This window comes from Brachionichthys hirsutus, chromosome 4, assembly GCF_040956055.1.
Source record: "Brachionichthys hirsutus isolate HB-005 chromosome 4, CSIRO-AGI_Bhir_v1, whole genome shotgun sequence".
NCBI lineage: Eukaryota > Metazoa > Chordata > Actinopteri > Lophiiformes > Brachionichthyidae > Brachionichthys > Brachionichthys hirsutus.
In genome coordinates this window covers 7,589,880-7,615,293 of record NC_090900.1, presented here as the reverse complement: position 1 = coordinate 7,615,293, position 25,414 = coordinate 7,589,880, and the positions used below count along the sequence as shown (strand labels likewise).

General features: G+C 44.7%; 3 protein-coding genes across 3 annotated transcripts; 1 reads left to right on the top strand and 2 right to left on the bottom strand.

Annotated features, from left to right (window-relative positions):
* Positions 1-10,534: 10,534 nt before the first annotated feature.
* On the bottom strand, positions 10,535-12,783 carry pcna (proliferating cell nuclear antigen). Its single transcript, XM_068761001.1, has 6 exons — positions 12,464-12,783; positions 11,917-12,014; positions 11,770-11,837; positions 11,491-11,685; positions 11,050-11,173; positions 10,535-10,949 (listed from the first exon to the last, which is right to left on the bottom strand). Exons 1-6 carry the CDS (start codon positions 12,682-12,684, stop codon positions 10,873-10,875), a joined length of 783 nt encoding a protein of 260 aa, XP_068617102.1. The 5' UTR covers positions 12,685-12,783; the 3' UTR covers positions 10,535-10,872.
* Positions 12,784-13,267: 484 nt separating this feature from the next.
* zgc:152830 (uncharacterized protein LOC767682 homolog) lies at positions 13,268-19,289 on the bottom strand. The gene is made up of 16 exons (XM_068738362.1): positions 19,196-19,289; positions 18,312-18,353; positions 18,146-18,236; positions 17,378-17,526; positions 17,169-17,277; positions 16,133-16,260; positions 15,962-16,061; positions 15,781-15,856; positions 15,610-15,695; positions 15,049-15,153; positions 14,880-14,955; positions 14,681-14,799; positions 14,513-14,596; positions 14,341-14,398; positions 13,887-14,068; positions 13,268-13,786 (listed from the first exon to the last, which is right to left on the bottom strand). Exons 1-16 carry the CDS (start codon positions 19,204-19,206, stop codon positions 13,649-13,651), a joined length of 1,554 nt encoding a protein of 517 aa, XP_068594463.1. The 5' UTR covers positions 19,207-19,289; the 3' UTR covers positions 13,268-13,648.
* Positions 19,290-19,682: 393 nt separating this feature from the next.
* fahd2a (fumarylacetoacetate hydrolase domain containing 2A) lies at positions 19,683-25,198 on the top strand. Its single transcript, XM_068738628.1, has 8 exons — positions 19,683-19,834; positions 20,409-20,674; positions 21,444-21,660; positions 22,462-22,521; positions 22,596-22,758; positions 23,930-24,038; positions 24,486-24,573; positions 24,703-25,198. Exons 2-8 carry the CDS (start codon positions 20,409-20,411, stop codon positions 24,763-24,765), a joined length of 966 nt encoding a protein of 321 aa, XP_068594729.1. The 5' UTR covers positions 19,683-19,834; the 3' UTR covers positions 24,766-25,198.
* The last annotated feature ends 216 nt before the right edge of the window (positions 25,199-25,414 follow it).

Here is a 25,414-nt window from a genome sequence, read left to right as displayed (position 1 = left end):
TTTTAATTTTATGCTGTGATATATTTTGCATATTTCTTTCATTCATATCTAAACATCATAACAGTTTCCTTTGAGACAAAACACTGATTTGATCTGCGCTGATTTGAGTTGGTGAGAATGTCTTTTTTAAATTCCTAAAGAAGATTAAAAGGCTCCTGCTGGCTGCACGCAAAACACAAACAGACAAATCTAATAAATATATTCATCATCATCATCATCATCATCATCAAGACACACACACACACACACACACACACACACTAGAAGAAGTGTGGGGAGGAAGATGAAAGCGGTGCACAAAACAAACAGCAGCTCTGTTTACTGTGTGGGGATGACAGGAAAGCAAAGAATCATAGAGGGGTAGAAAGGGAGGAGGGAACACGCTCTCTCTCTCTCTCTCTCTCACACACACACACACACACACACACACAGAGAGGATTTTAAATGGCTATTTGATCCCATGGGAGTCGGGACACTGCAAATCCCTTACTTATAGGTAGTGAGAGAGAATGGCCAAGGGAAAAAGGGAAAACAGACAGAGAAGGGGAAGAATATAGGAGATCTGCTCCTGCCCCTCGAAGAAGTGAAGTCGATTAAGATAATAAATGCTGGCCTATCTGAGGAGAGGAGCAGAGCGCGGCCAGAGGACTGAGGGACGGAGGATGGGGAGCGATAGAGAAGAGGAAGATAACAAAGCACTTTGCTGGGGAATACATTAACAACGCTATTTCTGCACGTCTTCCACATGAGAGATGGATAAAAACAGAGCTAAAAATGAGGAAGGAGGAAAGGCAGGAGCCTAGAAGACAAGATGTCTTCACGGATAAGAGTGGACATCCTAACCCAAACACAAGCACATTGAAATTGAAAGAAGTGACTGAGCAGGAACTATTCAATCTCCGACAATGTCTACTTATTCCCAGATCAATTGTAGCAGAGAGGAGTAACGTGAAAAGACGTGAGGAGCTCAGCAGCGAATCAGTTCTCTGGAGGGAAATAGGAGAAGGAATCGCTTTGATTGTGGCTTTTAGTGGAAATCACAAATTGGAAAGTGGAGCCTGCCAGACAAACAGATGCAGATAGACGCCACAACAACACTGCAGTTATAGCTCATTCACACACACACACACACACACACACACACTATAAGGCCCAACATACATCCATAATGCCACACGCTACGTTGTTGGTCCAGTCAATGATGGTTTTACAGGCGCTCTTCTAGCTGTTAGGCCACAAAAAGAGAAAGGAGAACAACTTCTAGACATCAACGACAAAAACATTAACATAAGCTGCACAGAAAAGCGTGAGCAGCGGAGTATCTGGAGAGAGTGACTAGAAACTGATATTAACTGGAGTGACCACAAACTCGGGCACACGGACAAACATGGCAACCCAAAGACGGTTTGTTTTTGGCATCTGTGGACTTGATTTTTTCAGCGTCTGTAACAAAAAGTATGGGTCAATTTATAAATCAAAACAAAAAGAAGGTGAGATGCTGGACCAAACATTAATTCCAAGGAGCATTTATGAACAAAGATTATTTTGTGTGGATATAACCCTGCTGGGTTTAAAACATCCTGCTGAAAACATTAAGAATAATAATATTTACAAGAGGAATTATGAAGTCTGTGAGGTAAAACATTAAATAAAGAGCTAATAATAAAATAATAATCTATTTCTGTTTTATACATCATTGCAACGTTGTTTTCAGAAGCGAGGTTGCATCTAATAAACAGCCAAACAGTGATTTGTTTGCTGATATTTATCTTTGCTACTATCAGTTGCTGGGGAGCGATTAGCGATTAACTATCGAGATTAAAATCTATTTTTTAATCCACCGTTTTAATTACAGTCAGGAAATCTGCAGTTTCCAGCTCAAAATGAGAAACAGCCTTTGTCTGTTGCTGCCTGAAATGAATAACGCATTGATTTAACAATCACTGGACAATTTCGTTGTTACATTTCTCTGTGGTAGCCTTGGAAACTGAATGCAAGGTCAGTCAGCAGTTGTCTATGCAGTACTGGAACATTATTAGCCGATACTTTACCCCCCTTCCCTTCACTCTCTCACAACAATATTAATATTTATTAATCATCACCCTCCAGCTCAGCACGGCTCTGTCCTGTGTCCCTCCAGCTTCTCATTCGTCCCACTTCATTTCACTGTCAATTCGCACACACGCACGCACGCACGCACGCACACACACACGCACGCACACACACACACACACACACACACACACCTCCCCCACTAGTGTCACACCTGTCACCAGCATAGCTGTCCAGGTGAAGTGGAACTACCTACTGGGATGTAAACCTATGGGAGGTAGTGTGTGTTTTTGTGGGACTATAATTCCATGTGTTCTCACAGAAGTGAAGAAATGCAGTGACCGGAAGCGACGATAATTAGTTGCAAATCCAGTTGGAATAAAGTGATGCACAAAGATAGAAAGTGATTGGCAGCAAAAAGAGGAAACGTTTATGTGCTCCAAGTTTGAAAGACGCTCATCTGACATTAAATGCAGGATATGCTGAACGTATCACAATACCCACATTGTTTCACACTTGCCCCGTGCTAGGGATTAAAATTCAGAACATAGCTACGTCCCATGCTTATTTTTATTTTATATTTGGCTTGTGCGTTTCTTAACTGGAGGGTGACTCCACGTCTGTGGTGCTGTGCCACCCTGTCTCTCATGCACTTTGAATTTGCAGACACAGATTTGAAAGAACAAATTTTAAAAGTGGATGTTTGCAGAGAGCGCTGCGCTGAAAATGTTTTTTACGTGATTTCTTCAGCATCAGTAATGTTCTTATTGCTACATGTAGCCGTTTGCTGCATTTTGGTGAGTGAAAGAAATCTGAAAGTCTTTGCTAAAACAATGAAAGATTATCTCCATCAGTCTGTCGCTTACAAACCGTCACCCCCACCCTAAAATTTAACCGTGCAGCTTCTGATGCTGAAACAATGTTAACTGTAAATACTAGAAATTGGTGTTTTAATTACACTCAAACACCATTTGTCTTCATAAATAAAACACAAATCAACCAGGACGGCCTCACAGAAGGTGGAGTGGATGTCAAAGTCAGCCTGAAGAATGGCTGCCACCTTTCACAGCCAGCGGAGGTGAAACCTCGTAGTAACACTTTCATAGGGGTAAGAACGAATGTGCGATTACTCCGTGTAGCATGGGGCTGTGGACGCGGTGTCTTTTTGCATGACGGGCGCTGCGTCCAGAGGACAATATGGGAGCGGTGCTGAGGGTCGAGAGCTGATACTATTTGTGTATTGAATGCTTGAACGTCTTAGCTCGGCTGCCAGTGTGAATCAGTGCGACTGTGGGAGGATGGCACATCCATATTTGAGTCCTCGTGGAGAACGAATTAATAATCTAGAGGGACTCTGAGCAACAGAGGAGCCATGTTTCAATTATCAAACACGCCCGGCTGTGACACACAAACACAAAGCCGTCCACGCTGAACGCACCAGCTCAGTCAACGGTTAGTACAGACACTGTGCATGAACAGCCGAGCAGGAATTGATCGCTGATTGGTATTTTTGCAGCACTTCCCTGCACATTTCCCTCTCTACGTTGATGATATTGTGTGTCTGGGCTCGCGTCTCTTTGTGCACGCTGACTTCCATTATGCTGAACCAAAAACAAGTTGTTCGTTTCGACCGGTTTACCACAGCGCAGCTCCTTTACAGATATAAATGTGACCCATTTAACGCTGGTACCTGAGCTGAAAACGGAGATCTAGTCAAACACGAATGAACTCTGCCGCCCCCTCCCCCCCCCCTGCAGTATTGTGCCTGTGAATAGAAGCTCTCTTTGGTGATTGACGCTCATGTCGGAACAGAGGTGTCGGGCCCGAAACCCCATTTTCAAAGGATCCAGTGACCTGTTGAATTATTTAAATATGCCAATCACTCTACCTATTGAACAAATGGCCCCTCAGGTACAGCACAATGCAAACTGTGTGTGCGTGCGTGTGTGTGTGTGTGTGTGTGTGTGTGTGTGCGTCTAAATGGCGTCTCTGAATGGATTAAAGCAGAACTGATTAACTTTTGGCCTCTGGAACAAATCCAGACTCCTGAATATTTCCATCCACCTTTCCCATCGTGATTTCATGCATAGCAGTATTCTAGAACGACAGAAAGTTATTCTTATATCCCTGAAAATGACTGAGCAACCGGAAATGAAGCTGATCAGGCGATCCTCACCCTGTGAGGCGTCGAGATGCAGCTGCATGGCAATACCTCGATGAAAACCAACATGTTGGCAAACTGCTATTAACACGTTTCAAAAGATTCAAAAAGCACATCTGAAAGAACAACAGATCAGTCTGTTGTTAACGGATTAATCACGGAGGCTGTTACCGGCACCAAGGAGGTCATGTGATTGGTTCGGTTTGATTGGCAGCAGGATTTGGATGACACGTTCACCAACATTTCATCGGTCAAACTGCTCACCAATTATGATTTTAATTAGTTTAATGACAGAAAATGAATCTGAATCTATTTTAAAGATCATTGCTCTGCTTCTGATTCAGTTTGGGTGATTTATTGATCAGATTAGCTCACTGACAGATTGACTCATTTAGTGATTGATGATGATCATCAATTAGCAGAGATTCCTCACTGAGCGCTGGATGTCAGGAGGAGAATCATTCGTCTCCAGTCAGTAACTTCCAGCTCTGAATGATGCGTCGCCACACGAGGAGCTGCTAACCTGTTTTCCTTTATTTTTCCAGCCCATCATGAGAGACAATCATAAAAGTGCCATTAAACAGAAATAGCAAATTCTGGAAGCATTAATGGGATTAGTCTCGCATGGAGTTGGAAGTCACTTCGTGGAGGCTGGCTTTTCTTTCTGGAGTCTATTCCTCAGTTTGGATGGATTTGTTAAATTGTAAAACCAGGGGGCAAAAAAACAGAGACAGAATTACAAACACAATCTCTCTCCTCTTCCCAGAATTAAGAGAATGCACGGATTCTAATCCTAATCTTCTGATTAAAAAACAGCAACGAATCACTTGGAGCCACATGAAGAGGAATGTCCACTAAAAAAAAAAAAGATAATCTCATAGACAAAAGACATGCAGTGACTCCTCATCCTCCTCATCCTCCATCTGCCTGTAATTATGTAACTTCACCCTGAATCTCTGCTGCTGGCGAGTCAAACGTCCAATAGGAGGCTTGAAGAGAGTTAAACAATCTCCTCAAAATCACATCCATCTGTGAATCCAGCCAACAAGTGGTGCGCAGAGCCAGTCTGTCGATTCAACTTGAGACACGCTTCAAATCTTCTGAAATCATCTTTTAGTAGAAAACGGTCTCCGTGTGCGCGTCTTACCTGCATGTTTTTCTTGCGTTGTAACGGCGGCACCGGCGCGCTGCTTTCTGCCAGAGTGCGTCCTGTGCGCGCGGACCCCGCGTCTCCAACTGGCGCGCCACTGGATCCGAAGGAATGCCGGCGCACGGAGGGGAGGGGGGAGTGAAGGGAGCAGTCACGGGGGGGGGACGACGACAAGCGCATCTTCATCCTCTGAACGCCCACCTGCAGGCTATGGATGAAACAACGAGTTACAAAGAGAACATTTAATGTTCCGACTAATACACTTTAGTGCTGTTTGTAAAAATCCTTTTCAGCTTGTGAAGCTTGAGTCTTCCATACTCAGTCATGATTCCGTCACCTGCAGACCGATCCAAGCATTTATGAGCATCTTCCAACATGCCCTGATTCTGAAGTATTCATAACATGACATTTATCCTTTGAAGTATAGACAGCGTAAGAATTCACAGGCAGCATCCCAGAAAAAAACAGTCACGGTCTTCACTAGCTTAACCTTTTGCATTCACCTTTCCTCTCCGCTGAGCCCACTGTGGCCAGTCTCAGCATACCAAGTAGAGAATATTGTGTTTTATTACAGCAGGTGATTGTAATTCAAGCGATTGTTACAGAAATGCAGTCACGCCGCTGCAGGAACTGAATCGCTTTAGGTGACCTTGGCTCTCTGGGAAGATGCCCGGAGCTCAGACAGAGAGAGAGATGGAGACAGACAGCAGCGGGACGCTAAGCAGCAATCGAGCCAAGCCAAGCATCCTCACACATCACGTCGATTACATAATGAATAGCCGAGAGATGCAGGCAGCCTGCAGGGTGAAAGAAAAGACGAGATCTATCTATACTGGAGCCTCCAGAGAGAAGTCAGATTTCCTTATGATTCTACAGGAGCCCGACGACGCAGCAGCAACAAGAGGGCATTTTGGGGAAAAAGATATTCTCGTGGTATTTCATTTCATATTTAGCTTCTGTCGAGTCGCCGCACTTTGGATTGTATCAACCAGGATGCTATTAAAAATAATAAGGATTCTGAAAATAGAGCTTTATGCTTAGAATCTTCAAAAACACATGGCTTCAGAACACACAGGGATTACCGTTGCATTAAACTTACTCACCATTGCCACAAATTTACAGAATGATGTGAAAGCCCCCCTCCCCCTGGCTGATATGGAATAAAAGAGCATTTATCTGATGTGTTTTTCAGAAACAGTTTGGCGAGCAAATTGAAATGCCGATCGTTAATATCGCGAACTCGGGAAAGGTTAAAAGGTCAAGGAAAGATTAATGCTCTCTAATCTCGAGAAGGTTTTTAACAAAGTGGATTTCTTATTATCTCTGGACTGTCAGCATCCCAGTCTCCCTCCATTAACTTCTACGCTCTCTTGTTTTCTGGATTATCCTCCCCAAGCACGTGCACACGCACACACACACACACACACACACACACACACACGCACACATTTGGTTCTTCAGGGTCAGCTCAATCTGATGGACTCGGCGGCGGTTGGAGAACTTCAGCAGCTCTCCCATCGCAAGGGAATTTCAGATGCTGTCTGGTTGTTTGAATCATGAATCTGAGAACGGTTGCAGAAATGAGTCTCATTCTTGTCCCCTAAATCAGGGGACTGTCCCACCGATCAACTTAAAGCAATATAATAACAACTCTTAAACCGCTTCCTGCGCATTTTGAACAGCATATTTAGGCCGCGCTTGTTTTGTCTTCACCCAATATTGAAGAATTTAGGAAGCCTGTGATAATGCAGATTAAACCCTGCACAGATGAAACACTCTGTACCCTCTGATGAGATTTAAGGGAACTGAATTTATTAACCCTAAGTGTCCCGCCGGAGTTGATTGAAGATGTGGTGTATTTTAAGGCTGTGACACAATGTCCTCGTTACTCTTCTGTGAACCCTCTGATCCCATCATTGCTCTTTGATCCTTCTGTGTCGGTTAAATCTTTTCCCATTGCCGCTGTGATCCGAGCATTTAATGAAGGCCCACCCAGCATCATAGGAGGTCAGTTGTTTTCAGATCACCTGGTCCAGCTCTGCAGGAACGTCTGCATTTGTTGTCCATTTCATCTCATTCATTCAGGTTTGTGCTTTATTATTTGATCATAAGAGGGTTTGTGGCTCAGGCCCTGCTTGAGCTGCACCATGACTCCAGTTCAGCTGCCCAACTGTCGCTGTGTTTATTTATCCATCATTTCATTCAGCGCTGACACATTTCTTTTGTTGGGGAAAGATTCCCTTTTAAAGTTTCCTCCCATCCTTCCTCACTGCCCATCTTTTGTATCATCTAAAAGATGAATGGAAGAGAAAGCTCCCAATATTTTTTCTCTCCCTTACATTCACATGATGCCCGTCATTTTAAACATCAACGGACTTTATTATTGCAAAGATGACATCAGAGGAGGGGCGCAGGGCGACTCCAGTGGCGCTACGCCCCCGCCTGCTGGCTTAAAACCCGTCATAATGGAAGAATGAAGTGAAGATGGAGGGAGGCGGTTAAATGTGAAAAGGCTGAAAGGGAGAACAGAAAAAGAACGCGCCTCACAGCTGGGATGGCACATCAGTAATTTGCCTTCCTTTGGGTAGAATGAGCAGAACATGCACGTAGACACACAACGTGCACGTAGACACACAACATGCACACACACAGCAGCAGTTTGGGAGGAATTCTCCACTCAGAAGGATTTCATGTCTCTATGGAGAAGAAGTCTATTTATAGGAGCGATATAAATAGATCTCTGTGTGGCTTCGCCGCATGCGTTCATGTCTGAATGCAACCCGCAGTGTTTCCTGCATGTTATTCAATGCAGGCTTGTTTCTTCAACTGTACATTTATCCGATGTGTTTTTCAGTGTGTGCCGTGCATGACTCAGAAACGTGAAGGGACATTAAGCAACAAGCTGCAGTTTGTCTCAGCGACCTTAGTGCTGCGGTTTCTGGCCTGAACACGCCGATGGAGACGACACAGAGGGAAAGTGACTGAGTGTAACTGCTGTGAGGTTTTCCCAATCACCAGTACTCTTCCTACGGAACCCAAAACCACAAACTAACAGCGGAATTATGAGTGTTGTTTGAGTCACCCTCTGTGACTCATACACCAAAGCCGGTGCACGCCTCAGACAGACGTGACCCCCCCCCCCCCCCCGACGTATGAAATGACGATAACCTTAGTCAATACACACGTGTGTGCTACAGAAGTGAAAGGAGAACACGGACACAGCTGACTTCTGGTGGAGGCAGGGTTGGAAAGAACAGGGAGCATCATTGTAGCCATGGAAACAGTTGCTAAGTAGCAAACCGAGGCATCCCTGGATGAAGGGGGACAAGGATGTGATTGTGCTGGGAGGGGAAGAGCAGCCAAAATAGAAGAGAGAAATAAATATTCAAACCGTTCAGAGTTGTTGAGAACATCGTTTCCCTTTGATGCTGCTGGAGAAAGGCCTACATTTGTTCATTAAATTCGGATTAGTCACGCGAATTATGCATCCAAGCACAAATCAGTCAGTATACAAAACATTATGATAATTTATGTAGCACTTGCATGAAAATGTATCACCTGACTTTAAATTTGCTCTAACTGTAACTTGTCATCACAGGTTTGACTTGTTTTGCAATCATGAAATATATCCGGTTCAGTTCAGGTGCGGAAACCTCAGTCAGGTGGAAGCGTCTTGGTCTGTTCCAGGATTTCATCCATTTATGAAATATAGAGGCATCTTACACAGCCGCGCTGTCGTCATGTATTATCACTCCCTTCCTAAAACGACAGCCCCGTCTCCTGGAACCACACACGTTTCTTCCCTGTGGTTCTGTCAGGCAGACCAAAGGCTGCAGCACTTGTGTTTTCTAAAATACAATCATGTCGGTAAAAGTTTACCTCAAGAATATTTCACATGGAGAGCCGGTATAGATTTAGACATCCAAATACATCATCTGACATGTCTGAATTAATACACCCACAAAAATACAATCCCTCTTGCTGCTGCATGCATGGGTGCAAATCAGAGCCTCGCTCGTCCACAAAAAGAATCTGGATGTTCTAGAAGAGTCTGGGATTACACATCCAGCCAGATAATCTGCTGTCCGTCTGCTTTCATTCAAAACGGACAGTCATAGGCAAAACCAGATCATGCTTTGCTGGAGTGGAAAATGAGAAACTGTGACAAGAAGCAAGAGAGAAGAAGGAGCACCGTCATGTTAAATAATGGAAGAGCTGCAGCTCATGCATTTTGCCAAAATAAGCAACCACGAAGTGAACAGATGTCACATGAGTCCAGACGCTGCTCAGGGCTCAGTAGGTCCACTCAGTGGGGGCAGGTGTGGCTCGCTCTCAGATTGGTGTTGGCTTTGTGAGGATTAACAGCGCGTGATTGTACATAACCAAACCCAACCGAGGACGGGCAAACAGGCCTCCCAGGAACTTCTGTTTAGACACCGAGTAAATAGTCTGAATATTAAGTGTCCTGTTTTCTTCAGTTATTAGACTCCAACATCTCCAGTCATCAAAATCCTTGTTATATGGTTTGATAAGCGAGAAACAATCAGGCTAAAGCGAAGCACATGTCTTTGACAGCGTTCTTTAGACCGTCGCTTTGATCTTCACTACAATCCATCATGAACCGTTATCGTTTGTTCCTGTCATTTCTCTAAAATGGGAAAACAAAGGCAGGACATGAAAAAAATACTGCTCGAACGTGGTTTTGGTTTCTGCCTCAATTACCAATGCAACAAAGCAGCGCCACCTTGTGGCCACATCTGGTACCTGCAGCAGAACCCTTTAAACCGCTTACTGGGATTCTCTACTCCTTTGATTTTGTAGTCGACTTTACATTTCAGTGTGACGTGACCCAACATGCGAGTAGCTAACAGTTGGCCTTTAGTATAACATTTGTGACCGAATTGTGCCAAGCACGTTACCTCATTTAAAACTGAAACAGGCAGGCAACATTAAATGATCTCCAGGTGGATTTAAGATTTCAACGCTTATCCTCCCAGTTTGATTTGGAGCGACTGACAACTACAAAGGAAATACAATTTGCCTAATTTACCCTATAAATTGAAGAAATTAGACATTTAAGACATCAAAATCCAAAATTGGGCTTGTTTCGAGCTGCAGAAATGTAGATAGTGTTCGCAAATGCCAGACAAGAAGATCGGAACCAACTTGAAATCATTTATTTTGAACCCAGTCAACGAATACATAAACAACTGGAGCTGGCAAACAGGAAGTATTTACAAATGCGTTATCTACAAGCAGGAATCAAATACACGATGCCTGCTTTCCCAAACTGGGCAGGAAGAGAAACAGACGGCAAGCGTTGGAATTCCCACTGGGGCTCTTCGGCCCACAGCCGGCCGATGTGAAGCCTTCAGAGGCAAAGCAGTGAAGCGTCGCCGCCTCACAGATGACATCATCACCGACGACCAGCGTGAGGTCACGCCGGCCCTTCCACTCGGAACAAGTCACAGCCGTCCGTTTCTTTTCCTTCCCCCTTCGCGTTGGGAACTTATGAAGCCTCTTCATCGATCTTTGGTGCCAGATAATATTTGACATGTCCCATGTCAGCAATTTTGTACTCCACCACTGCAAAGACAAGAAACACCAAGCTAGCATCTGAACAATGTCTGTAAAGACATTTAAATTCAAAACAGAAGGCTTAAACTCGAAAGGCAGCCGCTCCTACCAAGGGGGATATCAGCAGACATGCTCAGGGTGACCGTTTTGGACAGCGGGGTAGCCTTCGTGAAGAAGTTCAGGTAGTTAAGGGCAAAGATCAGCTGGACGGGCTCGTTCATCTCAATGGTCACCTGAACACAGAGAACGACAGCAACCATCAACCAGCTGGCCGTCGCCCAACGACGGAGGCACGCTCCGAAAAACCCCGGCGCTACACAACACCCCCGTTGACCAACAACTTTACGACTCAGAGGGCTGGTATTGGCTCCAGCAACACGCGACCCACAAAGCGTGCACAGAAATATTAAGGTTATAATCAATTAAGCCCAAGAAAGCAAAAATATCCCAGAACATGTGCACATTCAGTTTAGCCAGTTGAATAATTCTCTCAAACCAGGTCGTGTCACAAGTCTTGGCTTTGAGCGCGTCTCTTCACGTTTCTACTCACCGCCTCCTCCTCCTTGTCCACGCTGCTGGTCTGGGACAGCTTGACGTTTCCCGTTCCCAGCTCTCCTGAAGCAGAGAACTTAACTCCGTCCTTGGCACAGCAGATCATGACCGCGTCGCCGATCTGGGAAAGGTCACGGCAAATACGGGCAAACTCCCCAGAAGGCATCTTCACCACGCAGCTGTATTCCTGCTCCTGGAGGCACCGAAAGACCAGCCGTGAGGAGGGGGGGGGGGGGGTCATGTGGACTCAAGGGACAGTACAGACAGATCTACGTACCGGGATCCCCAACTGCTCCACATCCAGGTCCATCAACTTCATCTCGTAGTCCGACACCTTTTCCTGGTCTTTAATGAGAGATGAAGGGCTGTTAGTCATCAGGACGCCTCCGCGGCTGTTCTTAGCATCAATCGATCAGAAACTCACTGATCGTCTCAAACACAAGGGCGAGCGTGTCCGCATTGTCCTCCGCCCGGAGGGTGATGGTGTCTTCATTCCCTGCACACTTGAGGATCTTTGACATACTGTATAGGAATTAAAGAGGGGGGGGGGGGTCCAGGTTAACACTCTGAAATAAGACGGTGTCAAAGAAAAGATCCTAACGTTAAAAAAAAAGGCTACTCAAGAGACAAAATCAGGAGACGTATAGATAGAAATAGATAACCTCATCCGGTGTAAGGTCGGCAGTAAAACGGAAGCGGAAGTTGCCGGGTCAAATAAGAATTCCCGCCAACCCTCCCCGCGGACAGTTTGGCGCTCAAATTACGTCACTACATAATGGCAAGCTAAACTGTTGAAGTTACGTGAACTGTATGCATACTACACGTAAAACACACACACACACACTCGTGAATAACACAAATACACTCCCAAAACTATACCGATACCGGGACAGGCTGACCACCGGGAGACATGCCCGGGCAAACCCGCCAAGATGGCCGCCCTGGCCTTAAGGGAAAACCACTTTCTCCACCTGCTGAGGTTGACTCCCATGGCCAGGCTCCGGTCGCAGCGGAAGGAGTCGAAGCCGTCGCTCCGCATGGTGAGCTGCACCAGAGAGACGTGAGAGGAGTCCATGCTCTGCAGAGAGATGCCGGAGGAGGAGACGTCCCAGCACGCCTCCGTGATCAGATCCTTCAGGGCCTCCAGCACCTTCTTCAGGATGGAGCCCTGCACCAGACGCGCCTCGAACATGGCCGCCGCGAAGTCTGCGCAGTTTAAAAGTAAAGCTTTCCTGTCGCGTTTAGCGTCACTCCGTCGAAACGCAGGCGGGCGCCGACCGAGAGTCTATCTGCGTACCGGAAACGACGACGCTTCTGAGCTGTGAGTGCGCGCGAACTCCGGCCTTTAAAGACTTGACGCCGTGACGTCATTTCCGCATCCTGGCCCCTACATTTCAAGCGCTAAAACGAGCGACCGCTGAGGTCGGCCATGTTGGAGAGGACAAAAAGCGTCACGAAGGAATATAAAGGAAACAGCAGCAATTAATTAACACAAAAAGCTCATTAGAAAGTGGAATTAGATGGTTTAACGTGACATTAAAATGTATCCAGTTTCAAACTATCTTAAAGTACTGGATAATAACTTGGATATTAAAGGTTTGCTTCTGACTAAATGTAGTGGCATGATGCACACTGATACATGAAGCATTGTCATTTTTCATGTATATACTTTTGTGAAACGCGTATGAGGCATAAAAGTCAAAATGCAATGCATTCTTTACACTGTGGTAAAATAGTGCAATATGGCAAACGTGCAAGAACATAGACCGTTTTGAATTTAAATTGTTTTATTAATCATCCACCCACAGAGCACGAGCCTCCATAAACAGCACAGTCTCAGTTATCTTCATCAATCCGACCATGAAAACCAACACAACAATCAACCCAGTTTATAGATGACATATGGATGCCATGCATATAAATGGCTTTCTTACACTGCCATTTATCTGAGTCCTGAGTATATGGATTCAAGTAACTTAAGAGTAATTTGACAACACAAATGTCACAGAATCTTAGACAAAATAATGTTGATTTCTTTTTTGCAGAGAATTTATCTTGGGTGATAAGGAAAGTCATAAATTGTTTTATGCTTGTAGGTTTGCAATATTATGTTGAGATTAAGCGCAGCGATCCTCTTTAATACTGTGGGTGCCTAATTACAGACTATCGGACAAGATGTAGTTGGTCGCCATGGCGATGACAGGGGCTCCTGTTGGGACACCAGGGAACGGACCACTGGATCCAGCAATATCAATGTGGGAGTATGGCAGAGGCTTGCTTGAATCCACACCATGCTGCATGGGAAAGAAGCAATGATACAAATCAAGCATTACACGTCGTCCAAATTACGATCTTCACACTTAAAATGTAAACATTCTGATAAGGTGTAAGCACCTTGTCCAGCCCTGAGGCCATGATGAGGAAGGCTGCAGGGGTCTGGTGACCTCGAGGCGTAGCCGAGGACGGCAGGTTGTTGCACTGCAGGATGTCCTCGTACTCAGACTTGCCCTTGTGGAACTCGTAGTCTTCTCGCCTGATTGTGGACACTTCAAAGACATCGCCCAACACTTCTCCCGCTGCATTTAAGAAGACGACAACCATGTCAGACTGAACCACAGACCAGGAAGTTATCACATCTCCATTAAATCACACTCACATGTTGAATCAACCCCCTTTAAAAATAAAATAAAATAAAGATCTGGCAGCAGATTCCATCTGCAAGAGCCACGACTGGGGCGATGTGACCGGGATCATGGCACCTGCATGCTGGAGGCAGTGCCTGCTCACTATTCTACAATACACATCCGCACCAGCACCGCGCAGCAATTAGAACCACAACAGATCTCACCTTTCTGCCACTGAGCAGCATTGTTGTTGCAATGGGCTGGTCCATTATCCATAATGATCTATGAAAAGAAATTCAAAGCTGAACTCCGACCGAACACAGCAGTGGGCCATTAGTTTTTTTATTTTAATATTTGCCAGTAGGTGGCGGTATTTCCCATCTCACAGGTACTCACGGAGTAGTGTGGCCCCACGGCTCTGACGGCGTGGCCTGTAAGCGTGGCAATGGTGAAGAGTTCAGGGGAAACTTCATGCACCGCCTGCACACAGATAACATGATCAGAAAAGAGGGATGAACAAAAGACAAATATAGTAGATCAACGTATTAGATAGTATCACAGCACCTTCTCCTTCATTTCACAGAGCAGGTCAACCATCACCATACGTCCCTCTGCATCGGTGTTTCCAACTCTCACCCTGCGCCTCGCACGAGAAACCACAAGTTCATCGGCCACGTAGCAGTCTGAGGAAATAATGCAGACATTTAGGGGGAAGGGGTCTAGCACCGAGAAATGTTAACGGAAACATGGCGATTACACCGACCTGCACCGACACTGTTCCTCACCATCGCCATGGCGCCAACAACCTTCAGATGTTTTGGCTTCAGCTTGGCTAAAATCTGGAGAGAAATTGGGGCATTAGATCAAGAACAGTGCTGCAAATGTGAGACAAATGAACAACAAAAGCTGAAAATCCTATAGTAACATTTTACCTGGAAGAAGCCAGCAACAGCAGCAGCACCGCATTTATCCCTGTGCATCCCAGCCATCACGCCCCCAGCCTTGATGTCTGCTCCACCTGTGTCGTAGGTGATGCCCTACAATCCCAAGCAGCCAGAAAATAAACTTTAATTCGGGTTAAAATGCATTTCCTGAAATAGAATTTCTGTGGACGAGTAATACAAACACAAACAATAGTAGCAAAAATAGTAAAAGTAAAGTTAGTAGTAGGTTGTAAAAGTTCTTAAATTTAAAATTGTAAGATTTATTCTGAAGAGCAAAATAAATCGCGTTCTGAAAGAAACAAATAATGAAAAAGTCCAAACAATTACAATAATATAATCAGATAAATGAAGCGCCGGAGACGATTTAAGGCAATGCATGCTGATTAAAATCAACAACTACTATGATAATCTGGAATACGAATAATCTGCCGTCCTCAGTTACATCTGAAATTATCTGTTAGACTGTGGCTCTCATTTAACAGAGGACACTTGGGTGTCTGGTCATGACGAATCATTGATCTCTGTCAGTTTCTCCTCATCTTCACTCACCTTTCCCACCAACATGAGAGTCTTCTGGACCGGCCCCTCTCCACAGTACTGCAGCTTGATGACTCTGGCCTGATGACGAGGGACACCTGCGTGACGAAGAAAGTGTGAACAAGACTGCAAACATCTTAAATAGGTTATATCAAGGCCGTTCCAAACAAAATGTTCTCCTACTGCTGGCACAGCGGTTGACTAAAGCCAGACAGGGGTACTCCTGCTCCAGAACCTTCAGGTCGCTCAGCGCCTGGACCTAAAAGTTATTAAAAATGAAAAAAGAAAGAAAGATTTGAGCTAAAAAAAAAAAACATAAAGGCTCAAGTGTATTTGTTTGCATGCAATAAAAATGCCTTGCTACCTGCACCGGGCTGCCTTCAAAGAGTTGTTGGACGTAATCAGCTGCATGAGGAGCGGCCATTCTCTCAGGGTCTGAGCCACCGATGTCGCGACAGACCAGTCTGAGGATGGACAGCAGGACAGCTGGTTGACACCAACAATAACATGAGCCTTCTATACGGTGCTGACGTACCTTCCGCTCTCCAGAGCATCAGCCAGGTCTACCAGTCTCCGTCCCTCTGCCTCCTCTTGTGCCCACAGCCCCAGCACACACACCTTGTAGTCTGACAGTTTTTTGTTGCCCTCTCTTACTTCAAGAGGCTTTGTGCGGGGGGAGCAAAAAGAAAAGAAAACTAGGTTCTTTCATGCAGACAGAGGAAACCGACATATCCTTAAAGACGTTTCCTTGGAATGCTTGCCCAACAATTCTGTTACAACGGGGGGGGAAATACATTTCTATTTAGTTTTAAAGTCTACTCAGAAGCCGTTCGGCACCGCAAAGGTTGTCATGAATGTACCATAATTAACGGAAAAAACAACAACCTATAATTATTGTGGTGAATTAATTGCATGTACACAATTCTAAGTGTGTTGCTGCTGTTCTCCAGCAGAATCAGATTTAAATAAGGTTGAAAATATGTGCAGGAGATGCCAGGAAATCACACTTTTTGTCCCAAAGTATGGGACAACTGCAAAAAACATTTAACACATTTCCAAAAGTACAACCAATAGCATATTTTTATTTTCATAGTTGACATGATTCAGAACTAAATCTGTCCATTTGTGGTCAGATACCCTAACCCAACCCCCCCCTGAGGCATTATGTGATCCCTTGCTGCATCTGGCCCTGTAAATGATTCACCAAGTACAGTACAGACATGATAATTAACTTACTATCTCCGATAGAGGTCTGGCAAAATTAGGAAAGACATTTTAGTGCAAAATTACACGCATCTCTTAAACTTGCTTGGCAAATATGTCTTATGCAAACACTCCCCTCACTTTCCCTGCAGCACGTTTTTTTTTTACTGCGCAAACATTTTCTGCGGCTGCCTTTTAAACTTTGTGTGGTTAACATTAACATTATGTTTAGCTGCATTCTTGATGCTAAAGCGCAGCAGTAAATGCTACTTCTTTGCCTCTGTCAGCGGTAACATAACATACGATATCTGGGCTACACTGATATAGAGCAGGAGCTTGACACATGTGGGTTGGGGGGGGGGTCTTACCATGTAGAGAGCCTGAAGGGCCCCAAGTGCAGCCACCAAGGCACTGTTCTTGTAGTCCTTGTGTGGCGGGCAGACCAGCAAGGGGCGCTTTATGCCTGCTTTCAAAGCCCTAAAATGACAAATGAGATGAGTGGGATCCCCGAGATTCATGGAGGTGAGACAATAAGATGAGACACTGTGGTGGGAAAAGTCAGCGAGCGCCATCTGACCGTTTGATACCCTTGGCGGCTGCATCACTGAAGCGCCTAACATCATCATAGTCGCGGTTCACCGGACCAGTGGAGGCAAACACCAGGCGGTTTCCAGGGAGCCCGGGGACCTTCAGAACTACCACCTCCTCTCCCACACCGCTGTCCACCTGACGGAGGAACACCACGGGCAAAACAGGAAAGGATCAGCATCAGCAGAGAACACAGACGTTGGATTTAACCAACCACATATCTGCATATGCAGCAGGTATGTGTAAACACTTCGTCCTGCAAGTACTGCATAGCTAAAAAGGAACACGCTTTTCCAGTCCGTTGACTTTACAGCAGATTCCATCACATCTTCAACTTTGGCTTCTCTTCCAAACACGCCACCCTTATCAGATAAAACATTAACCAGACAGAGAATTCAAGCCGCTGCTCGTTTTACCATAATGGCACAACTCAAAGCAGCAGCGCCTCTATAATTTGACTACCATAATAAAACTGCTTGATTTTGGCAGCCTATCCCGAGAATTTGAATCACATCACTCGTTTGAAAGTAAAGAACGAGTGCGTCTAATTGAATGTTTCTTTGGGATCTAGTTCAGTAACTTTTCATGATATTATATCTGAATCAACTGGATCAGCAGTTGCAGCTGCAGCACAATCTTTTTAGAATATTTCTGAGTAATTCTGTTAGGAGACAAACATGGAGCGTGGTGTCAGTGTGAATAAGACAAAGTGATTGAACGGATTTCCTCTTTGTGAGCATGAAGAACAAGGACTTACAGCGCTGTAGTCCTGGAGTGGTGCTTTCAGACACTCCAGCTCCAAGGGCAGTGTGTCATGGTTCTGAGTCACCAGCACGATGCCATCAAAACTGAGAAAACATACAAAACAATACACTTGCACGCCTGGCAACACAAGAGGAAGCAAAACCGTTCCAAATACTCACTTCTGGTTCTTGAGGTCACTGGTCCATTCAGTGGGCTGGACACTAGAAGGGGAAAGAGAAATGGAATATTGAATGTCAGCATTTTCTGGCAGTAAAATAGAGGAATCTCCGAGTGCTGTGTCAGGGTTCAGTCACAGATAACAGAGGCTCAGAGTGTGGGCGCCTGCAAGACCTTTGAGATCTGACTAAATCTCATCTGTGAAAACAGCAAAGCTTCATGTATATAGTGTGCATGTATACAGATGGTACAAATACATACACATTTGTTAAGGCAAGTCAAGGCAAATAATACAGTAATTTCACATTCATTTCTATTCAACTCTGTCTCTATGTCTGCAAAGCATGCAACTGTGTAAAAGAAAAACAAAGTCCCAAAATAACAAGATTGAAAATGCAAAGAGCAGAAAGCAGAGACATTTGTGTTACGATGTAGAAAGTACCCGAGAAAGTTCCCCCCCAAAAAATAACCATTCAAGAGCAGATAACTGAATACCAGCACAGCGCAGCCAATTAACACGTTTTGGATTTCGTTGCTTGCCATTCACTCACTCATTCATTCATGCATTCATTTCCCAATCGCTTTTGTCCGTTATCGATCGGGTGGCGGGCCAAGCTGGAGCCTATCTCGTCGCTCGCCAGTGATCACTAATCACTCAGATATCTCAAAGCAGTGACCGAACATGAAACCGAAACGGTAATCATCCCGTCTTTGTCAGCCGAAGGTGAATCCGCAAAATATCAGACTTCCCATTTTCTACTTTAAGACGAGAATTATTCTAAGATTCAGTAAAGATCATTTGTTAGTCAATAAATCAGTGCACAAACCTGCACGCGGATAAACAGCTAACTTTGGGGAATCAGATTTAAAGTTAAAGCACATTTACCTCGTGCACATTTTCTCCTCCGCCAGTGTCTTGATGATGAAATGATCAGAAGGTAGCAGCTGAGCGCTGGTCCTTCATTTCAAGCGTTTCCGGCTGATCACGTGACCCGTTGAGACGACTTCCGGTCCAGCCGAAGCTCGGAATCATGACTTTCACTCCGTTTAGAATGCTCCGTCTTCAAATTCAAGAGCTTTAGTGGTCTAATAATTCCAATTAATATATATATATAAAAAATTAATAACAATTTTGTACCATCATTAAGTAAGTTAACTGTGTTGAAATATATGGTTATTCAATATTGAAACAATAACGTGATAATTGTAACATATTTCTCCGTATAATCTAGTAAAATCACGAATAGTCTCTGTTGTGAACCTCGGTGAATGAAATATAATATCGTTACTAAAAAAAACGCCTCGAACTACAAAAGCAAAGCGGAAGTAGTTAGCCGCAGCCTCTTCTGAGAGGGGGGGGGGGGTAGCCACGGACTGTTCAAAGGGCATGGAACTCGTGAGCAGTCCAGACTCTAGCTGCATAGCTCGATACCCAGCAGCAGGACAGGAGTTCACGTTCCCCACGAAGCCTCCGAGATAAGAAGCGGCACAGCCGGAGCTAACAGCCGGAGCTAACAGCCGGCAGGTCCGCGTCATGCCTTCCTTATCGTCATCTCGTGATTGCAGGGAATGATCATCGTGCGTTGTCGTGCGTGCAGTTCACAGCCTGCTCGGCATCATGTGCGCTTAGCGTCGATTCGTGCGGCTCATTTATTTTTGTTTTGCATAATGTGTGCAAACTTTCAGCTGCCTTTCTGTCAGCAGAAAGCCCGATGCGATGGATGGTATAATGTGGGGGCGTCGGGAGACCCGGATTAGATTACCGTCCGGTAGTATTGATTTAATCCACGTCCCAGTAAAACGCAGATCAGGCTTTAACAGCCCGGCCGGCCGTTACACCAGCTCATGTTTTAGGGGTAATCTACAACGTCGAACTTTGACTGAGTGCGCCTGTCGGGCTTGTGTTGGAGCTTTTGCTGATGGCCTGATGGTGGCGCTCTCGATTCATCTGTGAGCACGGCTTCACTACAAATCATTACACAAAATGTTTGATTTAAAATAGATAAATAAAAGGTTCTGACAAACTAAAATGTTCAATACATCAAGATCCATTTTATAGAGATCCTCGTTTGACCCGATTTTATTCCCTCTCCCCTCAGATGAGACTTCTTCTGCGCTCCTTTCGCACATTCAGGAGTTTAGTAATCCAAAGGCGAACGACGAACCTACAGCGGCAAGGCCTGGGCGGTGTAGCCATGCGTCTGGTGCAGTTTTGTCGCCGCGGCGATGGAGGGGTCACCCGAGTGGGAGTGGAGCAGGGTGAGGGTCTTGGTGTGGTGGACCTGAAAGCCTTCGAGCCCTCCATGCCCTCGACGATGAGGGAGCTGCTGGAGCTGGGAGCTGCTGGTCTGGAGTCTGTGCAGAGGTATCAAACACAGAAACGTCCTTTTAGCACCACGTACCGTGCATCAGGTCCGATATCACCGTCTCCCTCCATCTTCAATCTGCTAAATAAATAATCCTCAAGGTGATTGAAACGTATTTCCTCCTAAAACAAGACCGTCACCGAATCTTGTAACATTCTCATTGTCTTTCTGAATTACCTTCTTTCGGCTCGTCCCGTCCGGGGTTGCCAGAGCAACCATCCCGAATCCTCGCTGCCTTCAGGATCAATCTTCATCTGACCCTGCTTTAATGGCTTTCATACATGAATGGCTCATCAGAGACATGTTATCATCTTGTTTGCAATTTCACAAACTCTCAAAACTCAAAATGCCTTTTTATTTAAACGGCTACTAAATCTGATCTCGCCGTTTTTCTTAAAAGATCAATTAGATCCAAATAAAGCCAGGGTTATGGAATCCACATTTTAGACGGCGGGACAAGCTTCTCCCTAGAAACACTTTGTCGATCCCTCCCAGTGTGGAAGGGGAATGTAATTATTCCAGCGAGGTCTGGAGCAGCTCTTGTTGGAGCTCCTCAGCCCGTCTCTGAGGCTATAATAAATATATATATAATGTTCAGGGGATATTGCTTTGGCACAGGCCATGATATTAAATAGTTGAACAGCAGAATGATCAGGTCCTGAAGTTCAGTATCAGCAAATCCAAGCTTTATCTGGTGGAACATCTGCTGCCTGCGTCATCGCTACGAATGAACACATTCCTTTCTTACCATCATGTTCTCCTCCTCAGAGCTTTGTCCTCCGGTCAGTGCGTGTTAGGTCGCTCCGACATCCAGCTGCTGTCTCCAATATCGACCCCGGAGAAAGTGATCTGTGTGGGCATGAACTACCGGGACCACTGCCTGGAGCAGAATGCCCCAATTCCCAGCGAGCCAATTATCTTCAGTAAATTCCCCAGTGCCATCACCGGCCCGTACGATGACATCCTTCTGCCAGCAGAGAGCCAGGTGAGAGGGAGGTGAGCAGTATCTGGTCAGAAGTTACAAAACCAAGAACAAGTTAAAGAAACCCCCCCCCCCCCCCCCCCCCCCCCCCGGCAACCCACCCACCCACATGATTTGGTTTCTTTCGGTCGGTTGTGGGAGTTTTTCCACGGCTCTAGCAGTAAAAACCAAACAAAAGCACGATCACCTTTATTCTGAACCCGGTTTGTTTTGACCAGCATTTTATGTTAACGTAGTTCTTCTAGTGAAACAATGAACAATTCAGAATTAGTCCTGCAAGTAACAGGAAGCAGACGGAGAACAGCTGAAACTGGTGTGATCTACACGGCGGCAAACTTTCAGACCCAGCTGAACAAGCAAGCTGTCAAAGCGTAGTTAAATAAAAGCAAGGACTTTAAAAAAAATAAAAAATAAATCTCAAACTTGAATTGGGAATAGTGGAAAATTTACATTTAGACTAAATCCAAATATTTATTTCAGGGTTTAATAGTTTATCAGGAGAGCGATGTAAATTCGAGAGAGTGCGTAGGAGTATCTCAGCAAATTAATATATATATATATTTTAAAAGACGAGTAATCCTGTGACTTTATCTTGGGCAAGTTCTTTATGCAAGCCAACTTAATTTATAGTCAATTGGCATAAAACCAATTTCACTGTGTAAAACTATTGATGGCTCTGACCTCAAGCGACTACACATGACCATGAAAAAAGTCAAACCAATATCCAAATTATTTTTCGGTTGGTTGAACAATAGGCTGGTTTGTAATCTGGTTGCTGCTGCTCTGACGTTTCTTCGGCTGTAGGAGGTGGACTGGGAGGTGGAGCTGGCTTTTGTGATTGGAAAGAGAGGAAAACATATCAAGGTGAGCGTAGAAACTTCACCTTTGAAATGGACGCTGCTGTCAAAGATCCGCTCAAACTCGTTTCCCCTGTTCAGGAGGAAGAGGCTCTGTCGTACGTGGCTGGGTTCACTGTGGCCAACGATGTCAGCGCGCGTGACTGGCAGATGAAGCGCAATGGAAAGCAGTGGCTGCTGGGAAAAACGTTCGACAGCTTCTGTCCTCTCGGTCCTGCTTTAGTAACCACGGACGCTGTGAGAGGTGAGCGGGAGGGAGGAAGCGCTGGCAGACAGCGAGACAGAAGACACTATTATTAGAGACAAGCTGGTGAATCATGATTGTTATTTTGTTAGTCAACAGCCTCACTGAGTTCAACAGCACTTCTGCTGGACATGTCATCACTGTAGCGGAACAACGCTCTAAAATAATGGGAAAGTGGAAATAGAAATCTGACTCATGAATATGGATTATTTTCTGGCTTGATCACAAGATTTCCATCCAGAATACATTCAAACACAAAGCCAAGAAATGATTGGCATGTTTTAGAAGCTGAAAATTAGGATGAATCAAGTCAAATTATCAAATGTTTGCTCTTTACATATACTGCAGTTTAATTGGTACAATGGGATTCATCCAAGCACTGCAAGTTAAATGTTTCCAATAAGAATAATATCAATATTTTGACTCATAAAAATGACTTATGTCAATATTCAACATTTACTTCAGTTTTCATCTGAGACTATTTTACTCAAGTCGTTTCAAAATCATAGATCTTCCATCGAAGAATGACATAAAACCTGTGAATGTTTCCGTACGGTTTTTATTATGCACATTAGTGGTTTCCCCTTTTTCATAACATCCGAGTGGCAATAATTCCTTCTTCCACACCAACTTCGTGCAGAGAATTGACATCAGGATTAACCGGAGAACACAGAGTAACATCGAGAGAGACACACTCACATTCACGCCCGTCATTAATTTAGAGTAACAAAATCTCCTATATTTCCTGTTTGTGGTGAAGTAGGAGAACCCAGGAGGAACCCACGCAGACACAGGGAAGTCCTAGATACGCAGGTGGACTTGAAACCAGGACCTTCTTGCCACCGTGCTACCTCAATAATTTTAGAAAAAAAACAAATCGTAGAACATTCTGACTGTAGATAACAGTAGTGAGTGTTTGCTATATTCTGAGGGTGCCGGCTGAAACCTAACAAAAACAACCCCCTCTTTCATCAGCCTCTATTGTAGTTTACAGATGTGTCCTTTCAGCCCAGAACCGCATTCTAAAAATATTATAACATGTTTGTCTGCTGCATGGAAGAAAAACAGGCCAAGCACGGGGAAATATTTTGCCTTCCAAGACCTCTTTTAAGTGGAACTGATCTACTTTCCCAAAAACCTTTTTCCAAACCCAACATCATTCCGTCTCCAGATCCTCACAGCCTGGCCGTCAGCTGCCTGGTTAATGGAGAAACGGTCCAGAGCAGCAACACCGATCAGATGATCTTCAAGACGCAGGCGCTGGTCTCCTGGGTCTCAAAGTATGTCCCATCGCTGAACTCTTCCTGCTCATGATAATGTCTCTGTGCTTCAGTTTCACTCACATTCTCATAATATATTCAAGGCTTGATTTTTTTTCCAATTATTTTTTCTAACTCAAGACGAGACTGCAGAATTTTCTTTTGAGATATGCAAATCAAACTCACCAAATGAATCCACAAATGAAGCTTAATGTGTAAAGATGGCCTCAGGTCACACCGTTGCCCCAAAGCCCCCCTGGTCCAGAAGCCCCCCCCCTGGTCCGTCTGTCCGGACTTACTGCTGCTAAGTTATTCTGTAATAACCGAACGTTACACCTTCCACAGGCGCCGCGTTTACTAGGATAGTTTCAATTATTGTTTTATGTTACAAGAAAAGTCCTCCAGAGTAAAAAGCAAGTAATTTTCACTTACTGAATACGAGCCTCCACTGCGTTTTTCTCCCGTCAGGTTTGTGACGTTGACTCCGGGCGACGTGTTCCTGACGGGTACCCCTCCAGGTGTGGGCGTCTTCAAAAAGCCACCCATCTTTCTCAAGGTAACTTCATGAGCAATACTGAACAAAACAGTCATTTGAAGGTGATTCCACCCCAACATCATTCCCAAAACAAACGAACTGTACAGCACATGCATCAGTATGCATCTAATCAAGTGTTTTCTCTTTCAGAGAGGCGATGTGGTGGAGTGCCAAATAGAGCAACTGGGCTCTATAATAAACAAAGTGATCTAATCCAGGAGGCGATCAGCTGAAGGCACCAGCAATACAAAATGTTGATTGCTAAATGAATTGCACTTCTAATCGTCTGCTACACGCCATGAACGACTTCCTGAAAAGATTGACTTTATGAATGTAATAAGCAGTAAATGTGTGTGTAAAGTTTTTCCTGGTGAATGTTTTATTCATGTTTCCCCCATGATAGAGGGAGGAATTTTATTTAAAACTCCGTGATAAAGAAAAACTTCATGACTCTCTGTTTTTCAGCTCTTCTGCAGCTCCTGCCTCGCTGTCATCACTGCATGTAAAAATTGCATCAGCAACCATCCACTCACGCTGCACAACACAATGCAAAACATCCTGCTTCATTCCGCTTTGCTGAAAATAAATTGTTTATTTCCACCAGCAGAAGGTGTTAGAGGAATCTCCAAACCAAATTAAAGTTTATTTAAGGGACACGTGGAGTAGTTTGCGGTTGGATTTGTGTCGAGTCATTTAAAACAATCCAAAAATGAATGATGTCTACAACCTCGGCACCAGCTGCCTCAAAAATTCACATGGGGATGTTTTATGAACGTGAAGACAGACTGTACAACAAAGTTATTCTAATAAATTAATTTGCATCATAAATGTCAAGTCTCCCCCCCCCCTCAGACGACAGCTC

What these genes read in the sequence shown, in the direction of transcription:
- fahd2a (XM_068738628.1), top strand. Translation starts at nt 20,409, where the DNA reads ATGAGACTTCTTCTGCGCTCCTTTCGCACATTCAGGAGTTTAGTAATC. An exon ending in GGTCTGGAGTCTGTGCAGAG is followed by an intron (nt 20,675 to 21,443) that starts GTATCAAACACA and finishes TCTCCTCCTCAG; the next exon opens with AGCTTTGTCCTCCGGTCAGT. An exon ending in AGAGAGGAAAACATATCAAG is followed by an intron (nt 22,522 to 22,595) that starts GTGAGCGTAGAA and finishes TCCCCTGTTCAG; the next exon opens with GAGGAAGAGGCTCTGTCGTA.
- pcna (XM_068761001.1), bottom strand. Translation starts at nt 12,684, where the DNA reads ATGTTCGAGGCGCGTCTGGTGCAGGGCTCCATCCTGAAGAAGGTGCTG. An exon ending in TGGAGCAGTTGGGGATCCCG is followed by an intron (nt 11,686 to 11,769) that starts GTACGTAGATCT and finishes CGGTGCCTCCAG; the next exon opens with GAGCAGGAATACAGCTGCGT. An exon ending in GTCTGCTGATATCCCCCTTG is followed by an intron (nt 10,950 to 11,049) that starts GTAGGAGCGGCT and finishes TTGTCTTTGCAG; the next exon opens with TGGTGGAGTACAAAATTGCT.
- zgc:152830 (XM_068738362.1), bottom strand. An exon ending in GATGCTCTGGAGAGCGGAAG is followed by an intron (nt 16,062 to 16,132) that starts GTACGTCAGCAC and finishes GTCCATCCTCAG; the next exon opens with ACTGGTCTGTCGCGACATCG. An exon ending in TGCTGCTCAGTGGCAGAAAG is followed by an intron (nt 14,069 to 14,340) that starts GTGAGATCTGTT and finishes TCTTAAATGCAG; the next exon opens with CGGGAGAAGTGTTGGGCGAT.